The sequence below is a fragment of the Malaya genurostris genome, chromosome 3 (genome assembly GCF_030247185.1).
Source record: "Malaya genurostris strain Urasoe2022 chromosome 3, Malgen_1.1, whole genome shotgun sequence".
In the NCBI taxonomy this organism is placed as follows: Eukaryota; Metazoa; Arthropoda; class Insecta; order Diptera; family Culicidae; genus Malaya; species Malaya genurostris.
The window spans coordinates 113,789,472-113,815,355 of NC_080572.1; the positions used below are offsets into that span (position 1 = coordinate 113,789,472).

General features: G+C 35.0%; 1 protein-coding gene across 1 annotated transcript in view; it reads left to right on the forward strand.

Annotated features, from left to right (window-relative positions):
* The first annotated feature begins 246 nt into the window (after nucleotides 1-246).
* The window catches only part of LOC131436334 (uncharacterized), a 34,064-nt gene continuing 8,426 nt past the window's right edge, over nucleotides 247-25,884 (forward strand). Inside the window, exon 1 of the mRNA XM_058605001.1 lies at nucleotides 247-1,279. Within this exon, the coding sequence (XP_058460984.1) occupies nucleotides 1,183-1,279 (97 nt within the window). The 5' untranslated portion in view covers nucleotides 247-1,182. The remainder of the gene's footprint in view (nucleotides 1,280-25,884) is intronic.

Genomic DNA, 25,884 nt, shown 5'->3' on the forward strand with positions numbered 1-25,884 from the left:
TAATTATCAGGCATGGAAATGGTTTACATTATATTTGAAATGCACCCATTACAGTAACAAGTGGTAGTAGCCGAACCCTCTTGGAAATAACACAACAGAATTATAAGTTCTGAACCACATAGAAGTGCAGAGTAATGTTCCATGCGAACGTAACAAGAACAGTACAGACTTGTTTTCACATTTGCTAATTCACAACACACAGTATTCGTGAACACACAGCCAACAGTAGTCTCTTGAAGTCTGAAATAACTTCAGGTTTCTCGCGCTTGCCCGGCAGTTGAACACTCGCGCGCGGCGCGTAAACTCTCGCGGACTCAACCGTCAAGAGCGATCATAGCTTACCGCACAGCATCCATTCAACAACGGTGCGCGGTATGATCGTCGAAAAGCTTCAGTTCATCGTGTTGGCATTATCTAATCGGACGCGGGTTTGCTCTTGAACGACACCCAACGAAAATCAGTGGAAGCTTTCTCTCTGTTTCGCGAGTTGCCTCTGTATTGTGAATTGGTCGCGACCTCGCCAGATTTGTACATTTGTTGTTTTCTGTTATTATCTCGCTTACCTTTAATACTACCTTAATCTGTGCCAGACGAGACGAAAATATTTGTGTCAGCTAAGAATTCCTCCACAGCCACAACCTGTTCGATGACCCACTGCAGGCGTTAGAAACGCGTTTCAAATGTTATTTCAACTGTGGCTTGAGCCTCATATTACCAGTACAAAACAACGCATGTTTAATGAGTCGGTATGTTAAACAGTTTTATAAATGTGTCAAGTGTTGTGACTGGTTGAAGTGGTGATATTACGAGCAATTTGTGTGTGCGTATATGTTTTAATTCTCGCATCTAGTTTCGAATCGGCGGTCTTCACAACAAATGGACGAGAATGGAAACCAATTTCGCCCGTTGCGGAAGCTAACATGTTTCGGGAAGACTTTGATGAATATCAGTGAATAGTGGCAACGTCCATCAAACTATCCTACATAGACGGAATATGCCTTCCCATCTGATCCACCAGAGCAACTTGGATAATTTGAACAAGATAATCCGAAACCACAACACAGGAACAGTGCGTTACGCTGTAAGGCGGTGACTTTGCAACCTAAAACGACCAAACAACGACGAGATTAGCTTTCTCTACCGAGCCAGAGCAAATTTACAAACGACTACAATAACAGTAAAATGTCGTGTTCATGCTGTTCTTGCGGTGAGAGTGGTGAGAAAACTAGTGACAACAGTCATCGTTATCCGTACGGTCAAGATGAAGGAAATGTTACAGGTTGGTATTTGTTAGACGAGTTGCAAAAAGGGGGTAATAGATTATTGACAAATATCTCCGTCCCAACGTTCATCATCGGCATAATTTTTAGTAAAATTTCGAGATATTGCTTTTTCAATTTCATGGTTATCATAACGGCATAGCTTTGAAGTGGTATTTTAACCACTTCATATATTTTGGCCCATCTAACAAACTTTATGGATTAATTTACCTATTGTGGAAGGGGTTTTCAAAGACTTAACCAAATTTGGTGGATACGGCATCATGGGGCATCGCTAACTCTATTATCCGTAGCTACTTGACAAACAGAAAACAATTCATGTCCATCGAGGGCAACTGTGACAATCTTGCCGCCATAAACATTGGAGTGCCATAGGGTAGCAATATAGGACCACTATTATTTCTTTTGTGTATTAATGATATAGGTAACCTGCAACTCACGGGGACTCCGCGGTTATATGTAGACAACTAAGCTCTATTTTATCCTAACAATGACATCAATGCAATTATAAACTCAATGGAGAGTGTTTTAGGTATGTTAGATCAATTTTTTAATGCAAATTTATTGTCCTTAAATCTCATAAAAACTCATTATTTTTTTCAAGACCGGAAAATCATATAAAGGGTGATTTTTTAAGAGCTTGAGAACTTTTTTAAACAATAAAACGCATAAAATTTGCAAAATCTCATCGGTTCTTTATTTTAAACGTTAGATTGGTACATGACATTTACTTTTTGAAGATAATTTCATTTAAATGTTGACCGCGGCTGCGTCTTAGGTGGTCCATTCGGAAAATCCGCTTTTTTATCGACAAATTTTGTTCAGCGATGAGGCTCATTTCTGGTTGAATGGCTACGTAAATGAGCAAAATTGCCGCATTTGGAGTGAAGAGCAACCAGAAGCCGTTCAAGAACTGCCCATGCATCCCGAAAAATGCACTGTTTGGTGTGGTTTGTACGCTGGTGGAATCATTGGACCGTATTTTTTCAAAGATGCTGTTGGACGCAACGTTACAGTGAATGGCGATCGCTATCGTTCGATGCTAACAAACTTTTTGTTGCCAAAAATGGAAGAACTGAACTTGGTTGACATGTGGTTTCAACAAGATGGCGCTACATGCCACACAGCTCGCGATTCTATGGCCATTTTGAGGGAAAACTTCGGAGAACAATTCATCTCAAGAAATGGACCGGTAAGTTGGCCACCAAGATCATGCGATTTGACGCCTTTAGACTATTTTTTGTGGGGCTACGTCAAGTCTAAAGTCTACAGAAATAAGCCAGTAACTATTCCAGCTTTGGAAGACAACATTTCCGAAGAAATTCGGGCTATTCCGGCCGAAATGCTCGAAAAAGTTGCCCAAAATTGGACTTTCCGAATGGACCACCTAAGACGCAGCCGCGGTCAACATTTAAATGAAATTATCTTCAAAAAGTAAATGTCATGTACCAATCTAACGTTTAAAATAAAGAACCGATGAGATTTTGCAAATTTTATGCGTTTTATTGTTTAAAAAAGTTCTCAAGCTCTTAAAAAATCACCCTTTATTTATGATTTTCCGGTCTAGAAAAAAATAATATCAATCCATCGTCATCATAAATTGAGACATTACATTATTGATAAAGTGTACTGTTCCAAATATTTGGGTATATATTTTGACCCAACGATAACTTGGATTCACCATATTAAATCTATTGAAAAACATGTAGCATCCTACTGCGCTTTTTTGTGGAGGGTCAAGTCATATGTTCCTAAGCGTGCACTCCTAAACTTTTATTTTGCTTACATCCATTCACAGCTCATCTATTTGGTATCGGTATGGGGTCGCGCTGCTAGCTTTCATCTAAAAAAAGTCGGGTGGGTAATGTCAGAGACATAACTGGATGTCGTGAATACGAAAACAACTGACATGTTCCTTAACACTTCCGAATATGAATTAGTTGATCAATTGTATGAAATTGTACGTAGAATTTGAAAGGATGCACCTAAACTAAAGAGCAGATTAGTTACATTCAACATTCTGAAACACAAATATTTTGAAATAATTAGTATAGTTCTTCATAATAAAATAATAGTGGCTCTGAAAAGAACCATTTATGAAAGCGTTTGTGATGGAGAGTGATGAGTTAAATTCGAATTCCGATGGATGCCGCTGACTTCCGTCATCTAATTCCAGGCTAAACGGTTGTGCGTGGGTGCGATACTGATATGGTTGGTGTAGGTGTAGCGTTTACAACCGATTATAATCTTCCAATAAAGAAAACATACATTCGCTGGGTTGATCAATGATACAATAGGCCTAATTTATTGAACGAAACTATAAATACGCTATAGGGATTCGTTTCTCGCATTCAGAAGGGTCAAATTGCGTAATTCTCTACGACATTAAACTCTGAAACATTTTTCGCAAAAACAAGATAGGCTTCACTTGAAACGCTTAACACAGCGAAAAGTGCACAAATCTAACCCAACTGTTCTAGATTTGCACTAAAATGAGGATATTCACATTCGATTTGCGAACAACAAATCCAAATAGTTCTTTAGAAAATTTGATTTTGTGTAATGCTCTCTACCGTTGTTTTTTCATCAATGCAAATGACTGGCAGCTGTGACGTAATCGCTCTTGTCGGAGACGAAACTAGCTTTGCAAACGACACAAAATACATCTGATACTGATCCAAGTTTTGTTAAAAGTTTTCTTTTTACGTGATTTTGTTTGTAGCTTTTTCACTAATGGGCGGTTCTAACGGCCATAAAAAAGCCTCGTACATAATTTTAATGTGGATTATTTCATTTCGGATTTGCATAATTTATTGAAATCAACTATCAATTTGCTGTAGAGATTCGTTTCTAGCATTCAGAAGGACCAAATTGAGGAACTCACTACGATATTTACCACTTTTCGGAACATTTTTCTCGAACGAATTGTTGTACAGCAGCAGATATTTTGTTCTCTTCCTCAGAACGCGTTCTGATTGGCTGGTGTTGACATGGGTCAAATGAGACAGGTTTTTCAATAGTGTACTGTTCAAATGCTTCAAAGCTTTTGCTATACACATTTAAGTTGAAAAATTTGGATTCTATTGGTAGTTAGATTATATAATCCTTTCACAGATCACTGAGCTATGAGCTTTAAAAATACGAGCAAGGCAAACGCGCTTTAGGGATTATCCCGTTAGATACTCGTTTATACCAAACATTTCAGAAAAGTTTAATTTTGAATTATTTGAGATTATGTCACACAACTAATAATTTTATCATAAAATTGTGATCATATTTCCGATGGCATGTAGCAAAAATTATGTTGATTCGTTAGATACAACAAGAGATATTCACGATCAAAAACTTATCACTCTCTCAGAGGGTAAATTTTGAAAAGGCACCCCATAGTAAAGTAAGTCGTATTCACGACAAAAAATACAAACTCTGCAAAACAGATGTCCCAAAATCATCTTCAATAAACCTCTAATGTTTTCAAGCTTATTGTTGTACTCCGATAATACCCATCACATCTTACCTCTAGCATACTTATGTGATCACCATACTTCCAACTTTAACTCCTTCTCGAACTACACGTCTTAGTAACAACTTGCTTCACGTTTAAATTGTCAGCCGTACCTTATTCGAGGCTAGACTGAAGCGTCATTTTAAGCATAGACTGAGCGAAGTAGTATCAACAGATCGGCTGAAAAGTTCGTATCGTTTCTATGAGAGGGCGCCAATAGAATTAAATCCATACCATTTTCAGTTAGTACCAACCTTCAAAAGATACGTGTATAAATAACGACTTTTGTTATTGTGAAAAAAATGGAAAAAAAAAGGAATTTCGTGTGTTGATGAAACACTACTTTTTGATGAAAAAAAGTGCCGCCGATACCAAAAAATGGCTTGATGAGTGTTATCCAGACTCTGCACCGGGCGAAGCAACAATTTGTAAGTGGTTTGCAAAATTTCGTACTGGTCATATGAGCACCGAAGACGATGAACGCAGTGGACGTCCAAAAGAGGCTGTTACCGATGAAAACGTGAAAAAAATCCACAAAATGATTTTCAATGACCGTAAAGTGAAGTTGATCGAGATAGCTGACACCCTAAAGATATCAAAGGAACGTGTTGGACATATTATTCACGAATATTTGGATATGAGAAAGCTTTGTGCAAAATGGGTGCCGCGTGAGCTCACAATCGATCAAAAACAACAACGAATTGATGATTCTAAGCAGTGTTTGGAGCTGTTATATCGAAATAAAACCGATTTTTTTCGTCGATATATAACAATGGATTAAACATGGCTCCATCACTTCACTCCGGAGTCCAATCGACAGTCAGCTGAGTGGACTGCACGCGATGAACCGAACCCAAAGCGTGGAAAGTATCAACAATCGGCCGGTAAGGTTATGGCGTCTGTATTTTGGGATTCGCATGGTATAATTTTCATCGACTACCTTGAAAAGGGAAAAACCATCAACAGTGACTATTATATAGCGTTATTAGAGCGTTTGAAGGACGAAATTTCAAAAAACGGCCCCATTTGAAGAATAAAAAAGTTTTGTTTCATCAAGACAATGCACCGTGGCACAAATCGATGAAAACCATGCTGAAATTGAACGAATTGGGCTCCGAATTGCTCCCTCATCCACTTTATTCTCCAGATTTGGCCCCCAGTGACTTTTTCCTGTTCTCAGACCTCAAAAGAATGCTCGCTGGTGTGTTTCTATTAAACGATACGAACTTTTCAGCCGAACTGTTATGTAGTTCCTTAATGTATTCCTTGTTTCACAAACTGTCAACAGTAATTCATTATTGTATAAATTTTAGTTAGTCTGTATGTTTGTGGATCCCTTAAAACGAAAATCATTTCCACTGGGATTCTGTTATATTTTTCAATAACGTTAATTGCACATCAGGAAAATATAAACATCTCAGCGTGTTTTTTATTATATTTATTGTTACGCTAAACTTCCTTTTAGTAATATTCTGCCAGATAATTTATTTTTAACTGAGATTAGTTTGCGTCCACTACCAGGGAGCTCCACAAATTGAAGCTCTTTGGTGTGGGGTAGTGTGGTGGGCAAAAAAATCAATAAAAACAAAAAAACTCCGGAGCTACTGCACGGATTGCTATCAAACTCACAGACACAGTTATTTCCTGCTCTTAAGAGAAGCATGATAAAATTTGTCTAGTTTGACGGGAATCGATACTATTTGAAGACCATACACACTTTTTGTAAAACTCAAATATGGCCTTAAGGGTGTTTAATGAGAAATTAAATTAGGAGGGTGGGGGAGTTTAAAGGATATATTCACGGAAAGACCGAAATCAGCATTTTGGCGAAAAAATTAGTTGATTTTCTGATTTTAGTTGGTTATTTTTTGAGACAACTAAAAAAATCTTACTTTTGCCAATTTAGATTTTTTAATTCTAATTCCCTTAATAATAATAAAATATTTGTTGAAATGGCTATTTTTTTAGTTGAATTCACCAATTAAACGTGCTGTCATTTCTTAGCTAAGGCACGCTTCATATCCATTCAACTAATTTTTTAGTTGAATTGGAGAAATAAAACGTTGTTTTCAACCAACATAAATGGTTGAATTGGTTTCTGCCATTTGCAGCTATATGGCGCTCTGTCACCGAAAAAACGTTAACACCGTAATGACTACTAGCCACTAGATGGCACACGACTACCGAAAAAAATTTCAGTCACGATTATCTTTTTTAGATTGGCAGGTATAAATACGATGTTGTATTGGAGAAAAAGACATAAGCGAAACATAAACTTCTTTTTGAAAATTTGTCTTCTCAATTGCTGTTTTGTTCATTCGATTTCGCGAAATCGACTATCTCACTGAAAACTTTGAGTACTCGGAAACAAAAACCGAATACAAGTAGTACACCGGACAGCGTAGCCGAGAAGGTTGGAAGATACAAAAAACATCATTTGACACATACAATTAGAGTGCAATATTCGAAACTCACTTCACTGTTCCCCGTAAAAATATTATTACGCACAATCGCTTTAAATGCGCACAAATTCTGAATAAATACACTTTCCACTAACAGTTTACGTCATTTTTACATATCGGTTTAGAAATTTATATATGGATATATCGTAATACATGCGAAAAACATCTAAACAATTTGTAAGCAGTTTCAACAAGACTGTCCCTTTTAGCTTTTTAATGGATTGTTTTGCTTTGACACTTCTCATGAGTTTTTAGCTAATAAACTTGTTAATAAAACCAATTTCATTTTTGTTTTCTTTGTCCTGTCCTTCAGTAATGATGGTGATAGATAAATAGAAAAACAAATTTTCTGATTTTAATAACAAAATTTGTTGTCAATGAGAATTTCGTACTGGATTGAAATATTGCTGGTTTGTATCCAGAATATTCGCTAACTAAACACATTCTCTAAAAATAAGAGTTTTTTTCAGCGAAGTAAACTCTCAGTTTTAACTATTTTTATAGTTATTTTGGAAATTTTGTTGTTAAAATTAACTAATTCAAAAACAGTAATACGAATTAGGCGCAGAGCTAATTTCGGTCGTTCCGTGTTGTTTATATGATCGAATGTAACTCCGAAACAACTCAATAGATTCTTATCTAACTTGGAATAAATAATTCTTGCTGTATATTTTAAGGAAGAGTGGAGGGGGGTATTGTAGAGGGAATTGGGAGGCAAAATGTTTCGAATTTTCCGAAATCGACATTTTTTGACAAGCATCGATATTTATTACAACTTTGAGATGATCGTAAGGATATTTATACGCGTGAAAAGATAGCAAGTGTCTCTATTAAAGAAGCTCTCTGTCCAATTGTTTGTATTTTTCGGAATAATTCCATAAAAAAACCACCTAATTATCCCCAAATATTGGCAAATGATATATTGCAATTCATAGGTGGCGATAAGGGTATTTTTTATTTTCTTGGCGAGATCAAAAATTCATTGCACAGGTGAACAAAAGAGTGAAGTTTGTAGCAAGTGCCTCTGAAAAGGGGTGCTTATCGTAAAATTTATTTTATTTATCGACAAACGAGAAGGACCGGAGGATTTAGACTAGGAGGACTAGGATTTTCATCGCCCCGTTCTCGACACTTTTGGACGAGCACAGATACTTTCTAGACCACTCAGAAGGCAGACGGCTGTAGTAAGTTCACTGAGAAAAGGGGAGTTCAATGCAAAATTTATTCGACTAGACACGATACTTCTTGACTAATACAGATACTATTTTCACATTAAAATAGATTATAAGGTTGTTCTGAGGGAGAGGTATTGTAGCAAGTGCCCCAGACATGGGGAGTATAAAATAAAATTGATCGGATTTTACGAAAAAAATGATACTTCTTGACCAGTACTGCATATTTCTAGCAACTATGTGAGGGTGACAAAAATATGCACAAGAGGGATGTGGAATAAATATTCTCCACAAAAGGAGGTATCATTGATCTGAATTGACGAAGATATCATACAATCAATCTTCTTGGGATAGAGATGATCTGCGTCGATGGATGCACTCAATTATTCCGAAAATATCGTCAAAGGCATGGTTCAGGGGACTGGATGTGAATAAAGATTTCATTCGTGTGATGTCCAGACTCATGTCCAATCACGACACGTTAGATGCACATCTCCTTCGAATTGGACTTTCCGAGACTAATCATTGTGCTTGTGGCGAAGGTTACCGCGATATTGACCATGTCGTTTGGACATGCGAGGAGTATCGTGATGTCAGATCTCAACTAATAAATTCCTTGCGTACCCAAGGTAGACTATCCAATGTCCCAGTTCGCGACATTCTTTCTTATCGTGACGTTCCTTACATGAAACTTCTTTATTATTTCATTAAGTCCATTGGAGTTCCAATTTAAATTTCATTTTATGTTAGACTGTTTTCTCTTCCATGAGTTCAACCAATAGCCAGCTATCTTATAATAAATAAAAGTGATGAACTGATACAAACAAACCTGAAATAGTTATAAGATCATGTACAAAATAAATGTATTTTGTTTAATGTAATTTATAATAGCAACTTGCTTGATAAAAACAGTGTTTAGATTAACTAATGACCAACATACCAACATACTAATATGATATTCAAAATGTATTAGGTTTAAAGTACTATGTATTGTGGATGCCACGGTGAATATATTGCCTATGAAATAAACGTATTTATGAAAAAAAATCATACAATCAATGTGAATTTTTTATGTAAATTTAGAAAACGGTCGACTCAAGGTGATGGAAATAAGCTCACGACAACATTTTTCTTGAGTACGAATGTAGTTATGATGATAAACAGCCTATCATTATATTTAGTAGTTGCTTGAAGTGCAAACTGACTCCTTATCCAATTTCTTCCAGGATTAACGTAGTGAACAGTTTAGCTGATGGTCGTAGGTGACAATCGAATCACAGGAAATCCTTGTGTTTTGTCGAAAGTTTCTAAACATGAACTGAAAGAGAATTTTTTTTTTAGCAGAAAATCAAATCCTACGGAATTTCAATAGATCAATGATGGCTCTATTTTATTTGTACGGATACATTATTTCGAAATGGTCTACTGCGAAAGTATAGAAAAATTTCACTAATCATTGCAAGGCATTCTATTTTGTTATTCAATTTGTCAGCAATCGGAATTGCACGGAAAAACTGTTGTAGATGAAATATAACATCAAGTCCAATCAGTAATCTACAACTTTCGCAGCTAGCTAGTTGCCACATATACAGAATAATATGTATTTAACAGATTTTTTCAGAAAAAGTTGTGATCAAATTTCTGTATATACAGATTACAGAAAACAGATTTTTGACTAGATAAACGGATTTTTCAGATATGCGGTAGTATGAATTAAGAATTCAACAATGATCGAGTTGAAATATATTAAAGAATGGTGCTGTAGTAAAATTAAATAAAAAAATATCAAAAGGTTATAGCGTATTTATTAATTTTTTCAAAAAATTATTTTGAAAAGATGGAAAGATGATGGTCTTGGTCATAATTTAAGGTAGTAAAAAGAAGGATTGCAGTTACGTTCTAATAAACGAAAGTGATTTAGATTAGATTTTAACTTTTTTCATCGGATCATCATTTCGTATCGCTCAAAATCACTTCCATCGTATCTTCAATTATAAAAACCAGACGAAAAAAACAATTCAAAACTCCTGAATTTTGTTCGGATGCGACATTCGGCTTCGGAATTACATGATAATAAGTGTAAAAAATGTCAAACCGTCGTTCGGAGTACGATGCCAAATTCGTATGAAATCTTCGAAATTTGACTTGGAACTAATCGAGATTGTAGGTCATGTTTGTTGAAGGACAAACGATTCGACTTCGATTATACCGGTTCCCGGATTTCGGAACACAATTCGTTTTCTTAGAGTAGGACAAAATCATTACACTACGAGGTGGATTGAAACGGGTTTTTGTTTGCATTAAATACACTTATTTGACTTTCTATGGTAAGAAAATCAAGATTAACACAAATGGATTATAATTAATGTGTGTACCAATTAAAAAACACATGAACATTTTATAAAACAAAAGTTTTTGTTTTCGAATGAACTAAACAAGTTTTGGAATACAAAAGCCGCTTGTAAAAATCGACTCAGGCGGTTCCGAGAAAATTGAGCTGATATAAAATGGCGAAATACATACACTCCCACTAATAAACACAGATGTTTTTCAAAACATCGAATGATAATAATTAGGGTTGACACCTGCACGTGCCTCGCCTTGCAGTGTCGGGCCTAGGATACGCTGTCGGGCGTAACTGTAAATGAATACCCAACAGAAGATTGAGAATCGCTAGATTATATGATGAAATTGCGAAAAAAAAAGAAAATGTTCAGAGAAAGATTAAAACTTTCCTCCGAACCTTTTCGAATCACTGAAACTTATATTTTTCATGGTCGATGCCGATCTATTTTCAATTTCGCCCGTATGTCGTATGCAACATTCACAAGCCACCCGCAATATTTGATACTTTTTCGTTCCTGTCGTTCGCCCGGTAAAGATATATGACAATAAAATCTGTCCCTATGTGAGATTACTTTCTAACTTGAATTTTTGAAACTTTCCAAAAATTAAGAGCTGAGAATTGTTTGGGATCACTGAAGAATGATACACAACAATGAAATATTATAAATTTAAATCAACACTATTTATAATCTTGAAACAAAACTAAAGTCCCATTATAATGAGTAGTTTCAAGTAGGAATTGGTTTCTTTAACTGAAAATTCTGGAGGCTGGTGCAACATATGCCGACGAAGAGCTCTCGTCAGCTCGTAAACGTAAGACAATCAGGAATCAGAACAAATTGGCTCAAATGGCACGTTCCCCTTGATATTTGGAGATTTGTGCCTTGCCATCAATTTGTTTTTAGCATCATTTTCCCGATATATAAGAGGGAAGGATTGAAAGGAAATGGTAAGGGTTGGACTAGGAGGATGGGAAAAATTGACGACACAAAAACACATAAAAGCAGAAGTAAATTCTGCACCCCTAAGGGATGCTGAACAATCTGCTGAGGATCACATTTAGTGGAAGCAGAAGGAAATTCTGAACCTCTACGAGGTCCTGAACAGTCTGCTGTTAATAAAACCTCCAACCCCCGAGAGGATTTAGAGATCTTACAAAAGCGACACCATTCTGCACTCCCGGAAGAATGCAGAACGACTCGCAGTATGTAAGAGCAGAAGTAAATTCGGTACCCCCCAAAGGATGCCAAACAATCTGCTAAACCCTATTTAAGGTGAATACAGAAGGGATTCATTCACTCCAGGAAGAACGATGAACCCTTCTGACTATAGCTCCTTACCACATTGGGTGAGAAACGAGAGAATATCCTTCAATTTTAGCTCCGCATACACAGACTCAACCATGTACGGAGAACCAAAAACCCGGATATGTTCAGAGAAAGATTAAAACTTTCCTCCGAACCTTTTCGAATCACTGAAACTTATATTTTTCATGGTCGATGCCGATCTATTTTCAATTTCGCCCGTATGTCGTATGCAACATTCACAAGCCACCCGCAATATTTGATACTTTTTCGTTCCTGTCGTTCGCCCGGTAAAGATATATGACATAATAAAATCTGTCCCTATGTGAGATTACTTTCTAACTTGAATTTTTGAAACTTTCCAAAAATTAAGAGCTGAGAATTGTTTGGGATCACTGAAGAATGATACACAACAATGAAATATTATAAATTTAAATCAACACTATTTATAATCTTGAAACAAAACTAAAGTCCCATTATAATGAGTAGTTTCAAGTAGGAATTGGTTTCTTTAACTGAAAATTCTGGAGGCTGGTGCAACATATGCCGACGAAGAGCTCTCGTCAGCTCGTAAACGTAAGACAAACTTCATATTGGAAAAGTATAAGATGAAAATGCTTCTGACTAGCATAAAACTGACTTCATTTGTTATTGCTATTGTAGTTAGGGCCTATGTTATAAATATGGCTACCACAGGGGGATTCTAGTATTGATAATTTATCGGGTGGAAAATGTTATTGAATGGCGACTACATTTTGTGATTGAATTAATGAAACCACACAATTTACAGCTTACTACAGTAACTTGCTTTGAGAATTGAAACGATGATTTACAAATCGTATACAGGAAAATTTCAGCATTAAATGAAGATTTCATAACTACTTTAAAACAGGACTTATTCTAAAAACGTCTTTGTTTGTATGGTTTTACCATAATTTAATTTTGATCAAGATATTATGCGTGTTCAAGACAGGTTATTGTTTTTTAAGTCACATGCATATTAAATAATACACACGTCTCGAGTATCATACATTACATCACAACGATTGGCGGAACAGCAATGAAAGTTGAAAATGCAGTTCACTTCATTGACAGGATCTTTTCCACTTAATTTAATTGCTACCGGGGGTGAGAAACGCATTCAAGGTGGTAATCCTGATAATAATACTAGGTGTCTTCAGAGCTCCGACCAAAAGTTGGATTTTTACCACTAAGATTACCATCCTTTTAATGTTTGATTTAACATTAAACAACTTAATGTCAACCGAGTAGCTCCCGCTAACCTAAATTCAGTGCAAACGATTAAGAAGATAAGTTGAACGGGAAATTATCTTCCATACCAGTTTAATTTCCGCTGTTCTTCATACCAGACATTTTCTGTCGCAACATCCTGTTCCTGCTGCTCTTTGAAAAAAAAGCAATATCTTGGTAATAGGAATCTGATCGATTGAAAGACGAACCGAACCAGGCACCGGTTGAACGCCGCCATAGCCTAATCAGGTTTATCTCTACATCAGCGTAATCATGGCGTTCCGAGGTCGATAGAGAACTAAATCAGCATCGTTTCGTTGCAGCACAGTTTCCAATACTATCCTTACGCTATCTTGTCTAGTCAATAGGTGCTTTGTGTCCTAAGGGTCTCGCGGTGCCAGTTTCAATAATGTTATGAGAAAATATAGTTTAAAACAAAACTAGATTTTGATCTTTACTTATTCAAGAAAATCTATTTTGTGTATAAAGTTGACAACGAGTTCAAGCAATTCAAACTTGTCACCTTTTTCCATAAAGTTTTTCAAAGCAACGCGCCGTGCGAAACGTACAAAAACGAGTTGAAATCTATTCAAACATGTGATGTGTGCGCCCTTTCTTCATCTTCATATCGGCTTGTTTGCCGCTCAGCTGAAGTAGATTCGCTGGTGTTTCATTTCTACCTAATTGATACAGGGACGAAATCTGACAACGTTGCTCTGCATGAACATCCAAGCACAAGGTGAAATTTATTATAATAAGTAAAAGCTGTAGAGACACCCGTGCATAATGCAATATTACTTATTTTTGTTACTTATTAGAAAAACAAATAAATAGATGACGCAAAAAATATAGATTTGTTTATCGGCTATGCAGTCAATAATGGATTAAAACGAATATTTGGATTAAAACGATATATTTTTCAGTGCGGGGCATAAGTGCCCTCTATGTGGGCAGAACCAGCACCCCACCAATAATTACATTTTCTCCGGAATTTAATTAGATTTCCTCTACTGTACTGCTTTCCTTAATACAATCAATAAGAATCACGTATATTTTCGATATTACATGTATTAAAAAATTCATCATCTTTTACTTCTCTAAAGTTTTCCGCGGAATGTTCTTCAGCCGCCTTTCGAATTGTTGAACTACCACCGTGCAAGGACTGGATTGCAGCAAGCATGGTTGTGTTTGACAACTTTTTACGCGAAAAATCTCTCTTGTATGTCCGTACCATCGTTCACAACCTGCTTTTAGTGAATGTTTCAACACTGATCGACTTTGAGGTTATGTTTGTTCATCATCTATTATGGCACACCTGCCCAATAGCAATATGGCGAACTTGCCCCGTTATGAACCGATTGCAAAATTATGGTACTATTTTACTAATAATTCAATTACCGATATTCAATTTTTAAAAAATGTTCAACTAAAAGATATACCATTGATCTGACATTAAAATGAAACCCTAGCAAAAGGAGAACTATTGTAAAACTCTTATTTTGTTAGATCTCGTTATTATCTTATATTATCTGTGTGCTAATTACAAGATTTAGTTCGTTTGGATTTCACGACCAAATAAATAAATGAAACACCTTCCCATAGACGAGTTTTATCACCATCACGAAGGCGGGAATGCATTTTGAAAGGTTTGAAGTAAGATCTGGAAGATTTTCTGGTTCCTTCTTCACATACATACTTAGAAAAATTCTTGTAAATTTGCGTTTTCTTAGACGTTGATTTAACACAAGAAAGTATATTGAAAAATGAAGACTGGTCCAAAGGGGTAAGTGTTCTATATCATTCGACACAGTTCATCGAGCTGAACAATATATGTGTCTGAGTATGTATGTGTGTGTATAATTGCACTCATATAATAAAAAATCTCATAGTCCCATAGGTTGCTATTGAATTTTGTCATGCTTTTATAGGGTAGAGTGTGTATAAATTGCACGCCGTCATTTAGAGTGACGATGCAAAAAAGGGTAAAATTCTTCTACATTTGGCTCAAAACTGATATTATTTGTAGGCTATATTAGTTACTTACTAAACGAACCGACCCAAGTAACACCTGTAACTAATTCAAGGAAAAAGAAAATAAAACATATGCTACATAATGGTCGCAAGGAAGGCACAACGAAACACGCCGGATCATGATAGTGACAACGATGTCAAAATAATGTTACGGATTCACATCTCATCATAGTATGCTACAATAAGTTTCAACGTGACTTTTTGGTAACCTTATTCTTACAATATGGTCGCATGGCTGTTTTTGGTTGCCCACTAGTCACCGCAACGAAATGTGACAATAAAAAGTAACACATTGCTACACTGCACAAGTTAAGTAATGATCTCATATCGGTTACCGTATTCGCTGTGATTCAAAGAAAAAAAAACACTGTCGGTTGAAAGTTTTCATACATTTTTCCAGCCTAAAAGTATCAATGAGTAAAGAAAAATTACTCAATTTCAAAAGAAATTGTTATAGTTGAATCTGCGCTTATGCGAAGCGCTATTGGAATTCCACGAGCAATTTTCTGGTATTTGTGCGAATCAAACTTTATTTTGTTTTGAGAAGTATATTTCCTCTACAAAAGGGAATATCTGTACTCTTTGTCACGGCAGTATATGATTAGGAAACTTATGCAAATGGCTACCAGTGCCAGTGAATTGAATATTCATAAGATTGCAAAAAACTCATTCATTTTATGGCACTTGGTCAACTGTTTTAACTTAGATATATAAAAACTAATATTAATTACCAAAAACATTCTATTTGAAAACATTTCAACTTTTCAGCTCGAAATTGCATACGACGGGAATAAAAGTATGAATATTAATTTTTTGTCGATGTGTTCAAATCCAAAATATCGATGGCGCGCACGTTTTTACTAAGTACAATGATTAATTTCACCATAAATATGGAGTAGCACATAGTTTTTGGATTTTAAACAAGCTCGAATTCTATAATTCAGTTCAAATCATTGGATGCAAATCTTTGTCAAAAAATGTTGAACGGAAAAACTTCAACAAATTGTAACCAGACACAAACGTAATTTTTTCCGTTTCATTGTGACTGATGTGCGGGCTGGATCAAATCAAATATTCGTTAATGAGAACTTGTTTAGCAACTCTCAGGAAGTCGCATAAGCTCCGCCTCTTGCGCTTTTCAGGTTACATAGCAGTTATAATGCACGTTGCAAAGTCTTCAACTTGTTCCATTAGTTGGATACATATAAGTTACTGTCATTGAAGTGTAATAACGTGTGCTACTTGGGCGACTTTGGCTATACTGGTACCAAGTTCCCGAAATATGTTTGATGTACAATATTATTGTTCTTAAAAAATATAGTCGAACCCGTTTATTGGTATCGTGGTGGTTATGAAGAATTTACAGGAATTAACTATGAAAAAACTTCAAATAATGGAGCTCACAGATATGAAGCACACAAGTAGCATAAAGCTTATATCGCAGGATTATTCACGCACACATCAAACCATACATCAAAAAATTCGAAGGCGTTCACACATTTAACGCATTTTTGACTTTCTCAAATAGAAAAGCCATGCAATCACTGTGAAAACCGACTTTTGAACCGAGGCCGAGTGTCTTTTACCTTTCAACTCAGCTCGTCGAGATCGCTAAATGTCTGTGCGTGTATGTGCGTATGTGTTTACGTGTGTATATGTGTGTATGTGCAAAAAATATGCACTTGATTTTTTCCGAGATGGCTGGACCGATTTCCACAAACTTTGATTCAAATGAATGGTCTTATGGTCCCATAGATCGCTATTGAGCCTGGTCCCATAGATCGTGTAGCCTGGCGCTTCGTCGAATCCGAAAAAAAAGATTCCATTGGGGACGGATATAGCGGGATGGGTTAATCGATGCCTTTCACGCAGCCCACCTGTGTTCGATTCCCAACCCCACACTAAGGCTATGTGTTTTTCTGACCCGAAGAGGCGAATGACCTCAAAGTTAAAGCCTCTATAATTGAAACAAAAAAAAATCCGTCGTAATGGGAATTGTCTTTAATCCGTTGCGATACTGTAAGTATCGAGACCAAAAGTATCGATACTAACAGTATCGCCCTGATGCGATATCGATACCAAAAGTACCCGATTCTTGAAAGAAAGTATCGACTCGATGTCGGACATCCCTACCTACCGTCTGACAACATAAAGATAGTGAACCGAAAATTGACATCATAGGAGACTAAACACGGTAACGCTTTTAATTTGGCACTTACATTTTGTATGAATATATATGTATTCTCACATGTATTCTTACATATTTATTGTTGTTAGAAACATATTTCGAGAGCTAGCGTAAAACCGAAAAATAAATTCGACTGTGTCAGTCGGTGTTGAACAGTCGTTCGCACCGCACGCGTATAGCTCTTGGCTCCTGGAATTTTTTTTCTGGCTACCTAGAGTTTCATTGATTCAAGGCTTCAGTCTTTTTCAAGGCTACCTGAATCACTAACTAAGTGACTAAGTGATACAAAGAGTGATATTAGAGTGACTAAGTGATACAAAGAGTGATATTAGAGTGACTAAGAAATTAATCAGCCTTTTTTAAGGCTAGCTAGGAGTCTAATCGAAGACTAATTTAGCCTAGTTAATTTAATTTAAAATTTCATTAATTTCAAAAATGCCTGCGTCCAACCGGAAAGGCAACAAGCCTAAGGCTAAAAATAATTCAATACGGAATAAATCACAATCCGTTATTCAACATTTTTCTAATAACATTCATGATCTTATAGAATCTGAATGTAAAAATAAAAGACAACGGACGGATTTCCCTTCCGTTGATCCTATGCCGTCTAACAATATTTACGAGATTCTTACTGAATCCGATTGTAGCGACATAGAAGAAAATTCTTCAAAAATTCCCAAAATGGACGCTTGTCGTTCTGGGAAGAAACATCAATCTATGCCACCAGTGACGGTGATGATTTCCGACTTCAAAGCATTCCGTACTGAGCTTTCTACTTTTCTCCCGGAAGTAAAAGTCTCATTTCAAATCGGACGAAGAGGAGAATGTCGAGTCTTGGTGGATGGATTGGAAGATTACGAAAGTCTTATTCGATATTTGTCCGAAAAACTTCATAAATTTTATTCATATGATATAAAATCAGACAGACCTTTCAAGGCTGTCTTGAAAGGATTATCAAATGATCAAAGTATTGATGAAATTAAAAATGAACTAAAAGAATTGCTTGGTTTTGCCCCTTCCCAAGTAATACTTATGAAAAAAAGAGCGAATGGTACTTCTAAACCACGCTCTGGAATTTCCCATGAACTTTACCTAATACACTTCAATCGAAGTGATGTAAACAATTTGAAAACTTTAGAAAAAGTACGTTTCATTTCCCACATTAAAATTCATTGGGAACATTATAAACGGCATAATCGTATTGCAAACTTAACGCAATGTCGTCGTTGCCAAGGCTTCGGTCATGGAACCAAAAATTGTCATATGGATATACGGTGTTTGAATTGTGGTAAATCGCATTCGAAAGACGCTTGTCCAATGAATGAAACCACTGATAAATTTTCATGTTCAAATTGCAATGGAAATCATAAATCCAATTATTTGAAATGTCCTGTCAGGGAAAAAATTTTAAACGCTCGTTCGCTTAGACAACAAGTCAAATCAACGACCTTAAATTTACAGAACATACCTGAAAATTCTTCTAAGGCACCTGCCAATTCGTCTTCTAACGAAAACAATTTATTGACAGGTAGATCGACCTCGTCATCATCTTCTTCTAATGTCAGTTATGCTGGTATATTAGGTAGAAATCTATCTCCTATTTCTTCTAATGTAAATAATCAAAACACAGGACCGCCTTGCAGTTCTTCTTCTAACGAAAACAATTTATTAATAGGTAGACCGATCAAATCATCTTCTTCTAATGGCAGTCTACCTACAAATATTCCTTCAATGCCATTCGCTTCTTTAAATGAAGTCGATTTAGGCGATATAACTGAAAATAAAATGATCTACCTACAAGATCAACTTTTTCAAATGATCATCCAAATGAATTCGACTTCATCACTTTTTGAAGCATTTCAAATCGGATGGAAATTTGCAAATAATATTATAATGAATTTAAAATTTAACAGTGATGTTAAATAATTATTTGAATATTTTAAATTGGAATGCTCGATCTTTGAAATCGAGTGAAGATGAATTTTATAATTTTCTCAAAGTTCACAAAATTCATATTGCCATTGTGACAGAAACTTTTCTTAAACCAAATGTAAAATTGAAAAGTAATCCACATTATGTGGTTCATCGATTTGACAGGTTTACTGGAATTGGTGGTGGAGTTGCCATTTTTGTCCAACGGCAAATTAAACATCGAATTTTACCTTCTTTCAATACTAAAGTTATTGAAAGCTTGGGAATCGAAGTTGAAACCATTCATGGAATTTATTTCATCGCTGGAGCATATTTGCCATTCCAATGCACCGGCGAACAATTAAATTTCTTTAAAGGCGATTTGCAAAAACTTACAAGATATCGATCGAAATTTTTCGTAATAGGGGACTTAAATGCTAAGCATGTCCAGTGGAATTGTAGGCAAAATAACAGTAATGGTAAAATACTTCATAATCAACTCTCAGCTGGTTACTTTACAGTTCTTCATCCCAGTAATCCTACTTGTTTCTCTTCCGTGAAAAACCCGTCTACAATTGATCTGGTTCTAACAGATCAAAGTCACATTTGTAGTGAACCGATTACTCATGCTGATTTTGACTCAGATCATCTTCCTGTAACATTCAGACTTTCCAACGAAGCTATAATTAATCCAATTAGTTCTATTTTCAACTATCATAGAGCAAATTGGTTGGATTACAGATCTCACATTGAAAATCATGTGGATCATGAAACTATTTTAGAAAATTCTGCGGATATCGACACAGCAATTGATAATTTGAATCATTATATTATCGAAGCTAGAAATCTTTCAGTTCCCAAAGCTCAAACTAAATTAAATTCTCCTATCATCGATGACAATCTTCAACTGCTCATTCGGTTGAAGAATGTTCGTCGACGACAATATCAACGTTCTCGTGATCCTGCTATGAAAAACATAGTTAAGGATTTACAAAAAGAAATTAAACATAGATTTACTCTTTTGCGAAATGAAAATTTCGCTAAAGAAGTTGAACAAATTAAACCATATTCTAAACCTTTCTGGAAACTTTCTAAGGTTCTTAAGAAACCTCAGAAACCTATTCCTGCTCTCAAGGAAGGAAATCAAATACTTCTTACAAATGGCGAAAAAGCTCTAAAACTTGCTCAGCAGTTCGAGAGTGTCCACAATTTTAATTTGAACGTTGTGAGTCCTATTGAAAATGAAGTCTCACTGAAATATGATCATATTTCAACCCAAGTGTTATCACACGATGACATTATTAAGACGAATTTTGATGAAATTAAATCAATTATTAGAAAACTTAAAAACATGAAGGCTCCTGGTAATGATGGAATTTTTAATATTCTTATTAAAAATCTTCCCGATGTTGCCTTGAGACTCCTGGTTAAAATTTTCAACAAGTGTTTTTCATTAGCTTACTTCCCAAAAAGATGGAAAAACGCTAAAGTAATTCCTATCCTAAAACCTGATAAAAACCCAGCAGAAACATCAAGTTATCGCCCAATTAGCTTACTTTCTTCTATCAGTAAACTTTTTGAAAAAATTATCTTGTTAAGAATGATGACTCATATAAATGAGAATTCAATTTTTTTACCAGAGCAGTTTGGATTTCGTCATGAACATTCAACTACTCATCAACTTGTCAGAGTAACGAACATGATAAAATCAAATAAATCTTCTGGGTTATCCACTGGAGTTGCTCTTCTAGACATAGAAAAAGCATTCGACAGTGTTTGGCACAAAGGTTTAATAGCAAAAATGTCTGATTTCCAGTTTCCTATTTATTTGATCAAAATGATTCAAAATTATTTAACTGATCGTACTCTTCAGGTTAGCTATCAGAATTGTAAATCTGAATTGCTACCCGTACGAGCCGGTGTTCCGCAGGGTTCGAGTGTAGCTCCAATCTTGTATAATATTTTCACTTCTGATCTTCCAAATCTACCCGTTGGTTGTCAGAAATCGCTATTCTGTGACGACACAAGTCTGTTAGCCACAGGTAGAAATCTAAGAGTGATCTGCAGTCGCCTACAAAGAAGTTTAAATATTTTCAGTGATTATCTGTCAAAATGGAAAATTAAACCAAATGCAGCAAAAACGCAATTAATTATCTTTCCTCACAAGCCAAGAGCTTCTTTTCTTAAACCAAACAATAATCACATTCTCAAATTGAATGGCTTGGAATTGACATGGTCTGATCAAGCTAAATACTTAGGTTTAACGTATGACAAAAAACTCACTTTCAAGGATCACATTGAAGGAATCCAGGCAAAGTGTAATAAATATATTAAATGTTTATATCCTCTTATAAACAGAAATTCTAAGCTCTGTCTAAAAAACAAATTGTTAATTTATAAACAAATTTTCAGACCAGCCATGCTTTATGCGGTACCAATTTGGTCAAGCTGTTGTTCCACCAGGAAGAAAACGCTTCAAAGGATTCAGAATAAAATTCTGAAAATGATTCTGAAGCGTCCTCCCTGGTTTAGTACAAATGAGTTACACAGACTCACAAATATAGAACCATTAGATGTAATGTCACATAATATTATAAGCAAATTCCGACAAAAATCGATGCAATCTTCAATTGAATCGATTCGCTCTCTGTATTAGTTAGTAAGTTAGTATATAAGTTCCTTTTCCCCATTACACAATACAAGTAGGTTTAGAATTTTCCCTACACAAAAATCTCAGAATTGCGGAAGCAAATGATGTCTTTATATATATATATATATATATATATATATATATATATATATATATATATATATATATATATATATATATATATATATATATATATATATATATATATATATATATATATAACAGGGCTGAAAAGTCACCACTTGTGGCTGAACACCCAATTTAAATCTTAATAATTTAATTTTAACTCATATTCCAATAAATAGTTATTTTAAAAAAAAAAATTAAAAAAAAAAAAAAAAATTCGACTGTGAATTTGAAACACCATTTAACGAAAATCAAAAAGATTTTCTCGTTCAATAACTTTGATTAAATTGTTTCATTGATTCACCTAAATATTTTAAATAAGACAATTTTGAAAATGATTTTTTTTTTCAAACAAGAAAAATCGTTCCGTGATATTTGCAAGAATTCGACATGGAGTTTGTTTTTATGAGGTTTGCTTTAGGTGTTTTTATTCTGAAACACAAAATAAAAACTGGAGCAATGAACGCAGGTAAACACGTTATTTTAGGCATCTTCGTTTTTCAAAACTATAATATATTAAATGTTAATGATTCAGATTAAAAGAAATTTGTCATGCTATTCACTGTTTTGCTATTCAAATGTACATCGTTCGAAACATTAATAAAAAATCGCGTAAAAATACGTTCATCACACCATTCCATTTATTTCATATTTGAAATCTTCATGTCATGGGTTTTGTCACAGCGACCAATAAACAATATCCAATCGTGTATCCAAGTCTCAGCGATCATCGAATATTCCAGAGTATCTCTTTTCATTTGATGTCGACATATGGTTCATTGCAGGGGTGGAAATAAGGAATTTTTTGATTCACAGTAAGTATTATAAGTGATATAATGGTATAAGTGACGTAAACGTCAAAGCTGATTATCACTCATTTTTATCGGATATGGATTATCCAATATCAATAATTTTGGGCTCGTTGGGTGAAGTTGAAGACGAAATCGCATCGAAATTTATTCAACAATACCGCGGTGGAGTAATATCATCAATAAAAACAGCTATTAATATTAACATACATGCTGCGATGAATAATAATTATAATAATAAGAAAAACGTGCCCAATCACAATGCGTGCTACGCTGCTGAATAATATTACCCTATTTAACTTGAATATCATACATAGAAGTAACAGGAATGCAGAATTTAGATTTATTTTTTGGAAATATAGACCGCTATAACATTAAATTTTCACATCGTGATTCAAATGAGTGACAACAAAAAAGTTTTCTGCAGCCTAATACACACATTCAAGTTAACATGAATAGACATGAATGAAATATTTATTTTTAAAACTTTTTATCAAAAAATCTCTGTGTTCGATACTGTTTGAAACATAGCAGGTTTCAAAAAGTGATTGAGCGTTATATGAATAGCTAATAAGTGCAACTTTCCGTCGATACCCTTCAAGTTTTTTTATATCGTTCATTTATATCCGGCTTTAACCTAATTTTGGTCGTTAGCGGGTCGGCCCCTTTAAGTAGTTTTGAATACGAAAACCGAATTAATATTCAATTATATTCCAAAACCGGACTAGAACATTCCAGAGCAGAACACGTTTAAAGTAATTTTCAGTGCAACAACCGGGAAAAAGCTTTGAATGGGATAGCGGGATATCATCTTAGCCGGTACTTTCAGAGCAAATGTGTTGATATTTGCATGGAAACTTTCTACGTGTTTCCCTCGGCTGCGTGATTCATTCCACATTTTGAATTATGTATTTTATGTAACAGATTCAAAATCGTTTGCTGTATTAATTAAACATTTCATTTTGATCTAATTGTATAGAAATTGAAATTTTTTTCTTGACGAATTAAGTTCGATAATATATGTCTATTAAAATATTTTTCGGAATCAAAATTCATTCAAGTGTAAACAATTACATAAATTATCGATATTATCGGGTTCGAAAAGTAGTTTTATATAATTGAATTACTAACGAGATTGCTATATTTAATTCTAGATAGTATTTGAATGATTTTATGAAGTAGATAAAACAGCTTTAGAATGATTAAATAGTTACAGATACTTTTCCCCGCTTCTGAAATAATAGTTAATAATTAGTATTAACAATTGTGCCGTACGCCAAGGAATGTAATAAAACAAGTCTCAGAAAACACAACTGCAAATGTAGGGTTTAATATTCTTACAAAATTGTATAAATGTTATTAAACTGGAGCACTCGTACCTCGTTCTTGGCTAAATGTGCCGAGAGCGAACGAAGCGTTGTACATTCATTTCTGCCGTGGTACATAAATGCGCGAACAAGTTTTTGTGAGAGCAGCTGAAGCTCTTCGCCTGCGTATGGTTCTCTTCTGAGAATGAGAATTGTCAACGCAATAAAAAGAGCGCATAAGGTCCTGGTGCTACTCTGTATAATATAGAATTCCCACAATTTAAAAAATAATATCAATTTTAGTTTTGTTAGTAATAATAGTGAGATTTTAATAAAACATTTGAAGTACTTTTCACTGATTTCGAAATTGCAGTTCGGTCATAACAAACTACATAGAATGAATAATCCCGGGCCTCTTATAGAAAAGAGAGTTTCAAACCGTGTGTATTTTTGTTGAGAACAAGCCTCTAGATGGCTCAATACCAAATTTCATGACAATTTATCCATTAGTGTTTAAATAACAGCTGATCGTGTCAGACGATAATATTGTTGCATAAAAGCAACGGTGAAATTGAATGATTTGCGGTACGGATACTCCAGACCTGGCTCTCAGCGACTATTATCTATTTCCATATCTGAAACGTAAGCCTATTTTGAAGGCCTTGACAAAAAATTGTTTTTTTTTTCAAAGGAAACCAAAATGTTGGATGACCGATTGGTCACCTGTATCGCTGTAGATGGAGATTATACTGAATAATAAAAAAGTTTTCATGGTAAAAAGTCGATTTTTTCTTTGTTAGGCCCGGGACTTCTCATTCCATGTAGTACAACCCGATTCTCACCCGCTCATTTTGCTTCCAACACAAAAGGCGACAGCGCCCAGTCTACGCCATTTCTATTCAACGAAGAACATAGGAAGGCATGAGATAGAAACATGTGACACTTTGACTTTCATAAGTATTAAACAAATAAAATAGTGATAATAAAAATAATAAAAATATTGAAAGTGACGAATTAGATATTGGGATTGAGTTAATTCGTACGAAAAATCGCATGTTTTGCGCTTTGTTTTGTGATGACACAGTCAAATCTTTTTATTATCATGACTGGCACATCAAAGTTTAACATTCTAAGAATGTTATGTAAAATTTTTATGAGGAAATATTAAAACTTGCGGCGATAGCTGTAATTATTCGGACGTGTTTAGGAAAAAATAATAATTGCTGTTGCCCTCATAACTTGATGCTAGATCATCGTAGATCGAAGGTCATTAGTTTTTATTATTTATCTCAAGATATGAGAAGGGTTTTACTATATTTCAATTTTTCACTTTTTTGAGACGCTTTAAAAGGGAAAACGCGATTTTTGCCATAATAATCGATCAATTTGTTATTGTGAAAAAAATATTAACAAATGTGAGAAATTTCTACAGCATTACCTCGTAAGTGTACCGAAATAGTGTTCAAAAGATCAAAAGAATCGGTGCATTTGTTACGAAGTTATGAAAGTTACTTGTAGATTTAAGGACGTTTGTACTTGCGT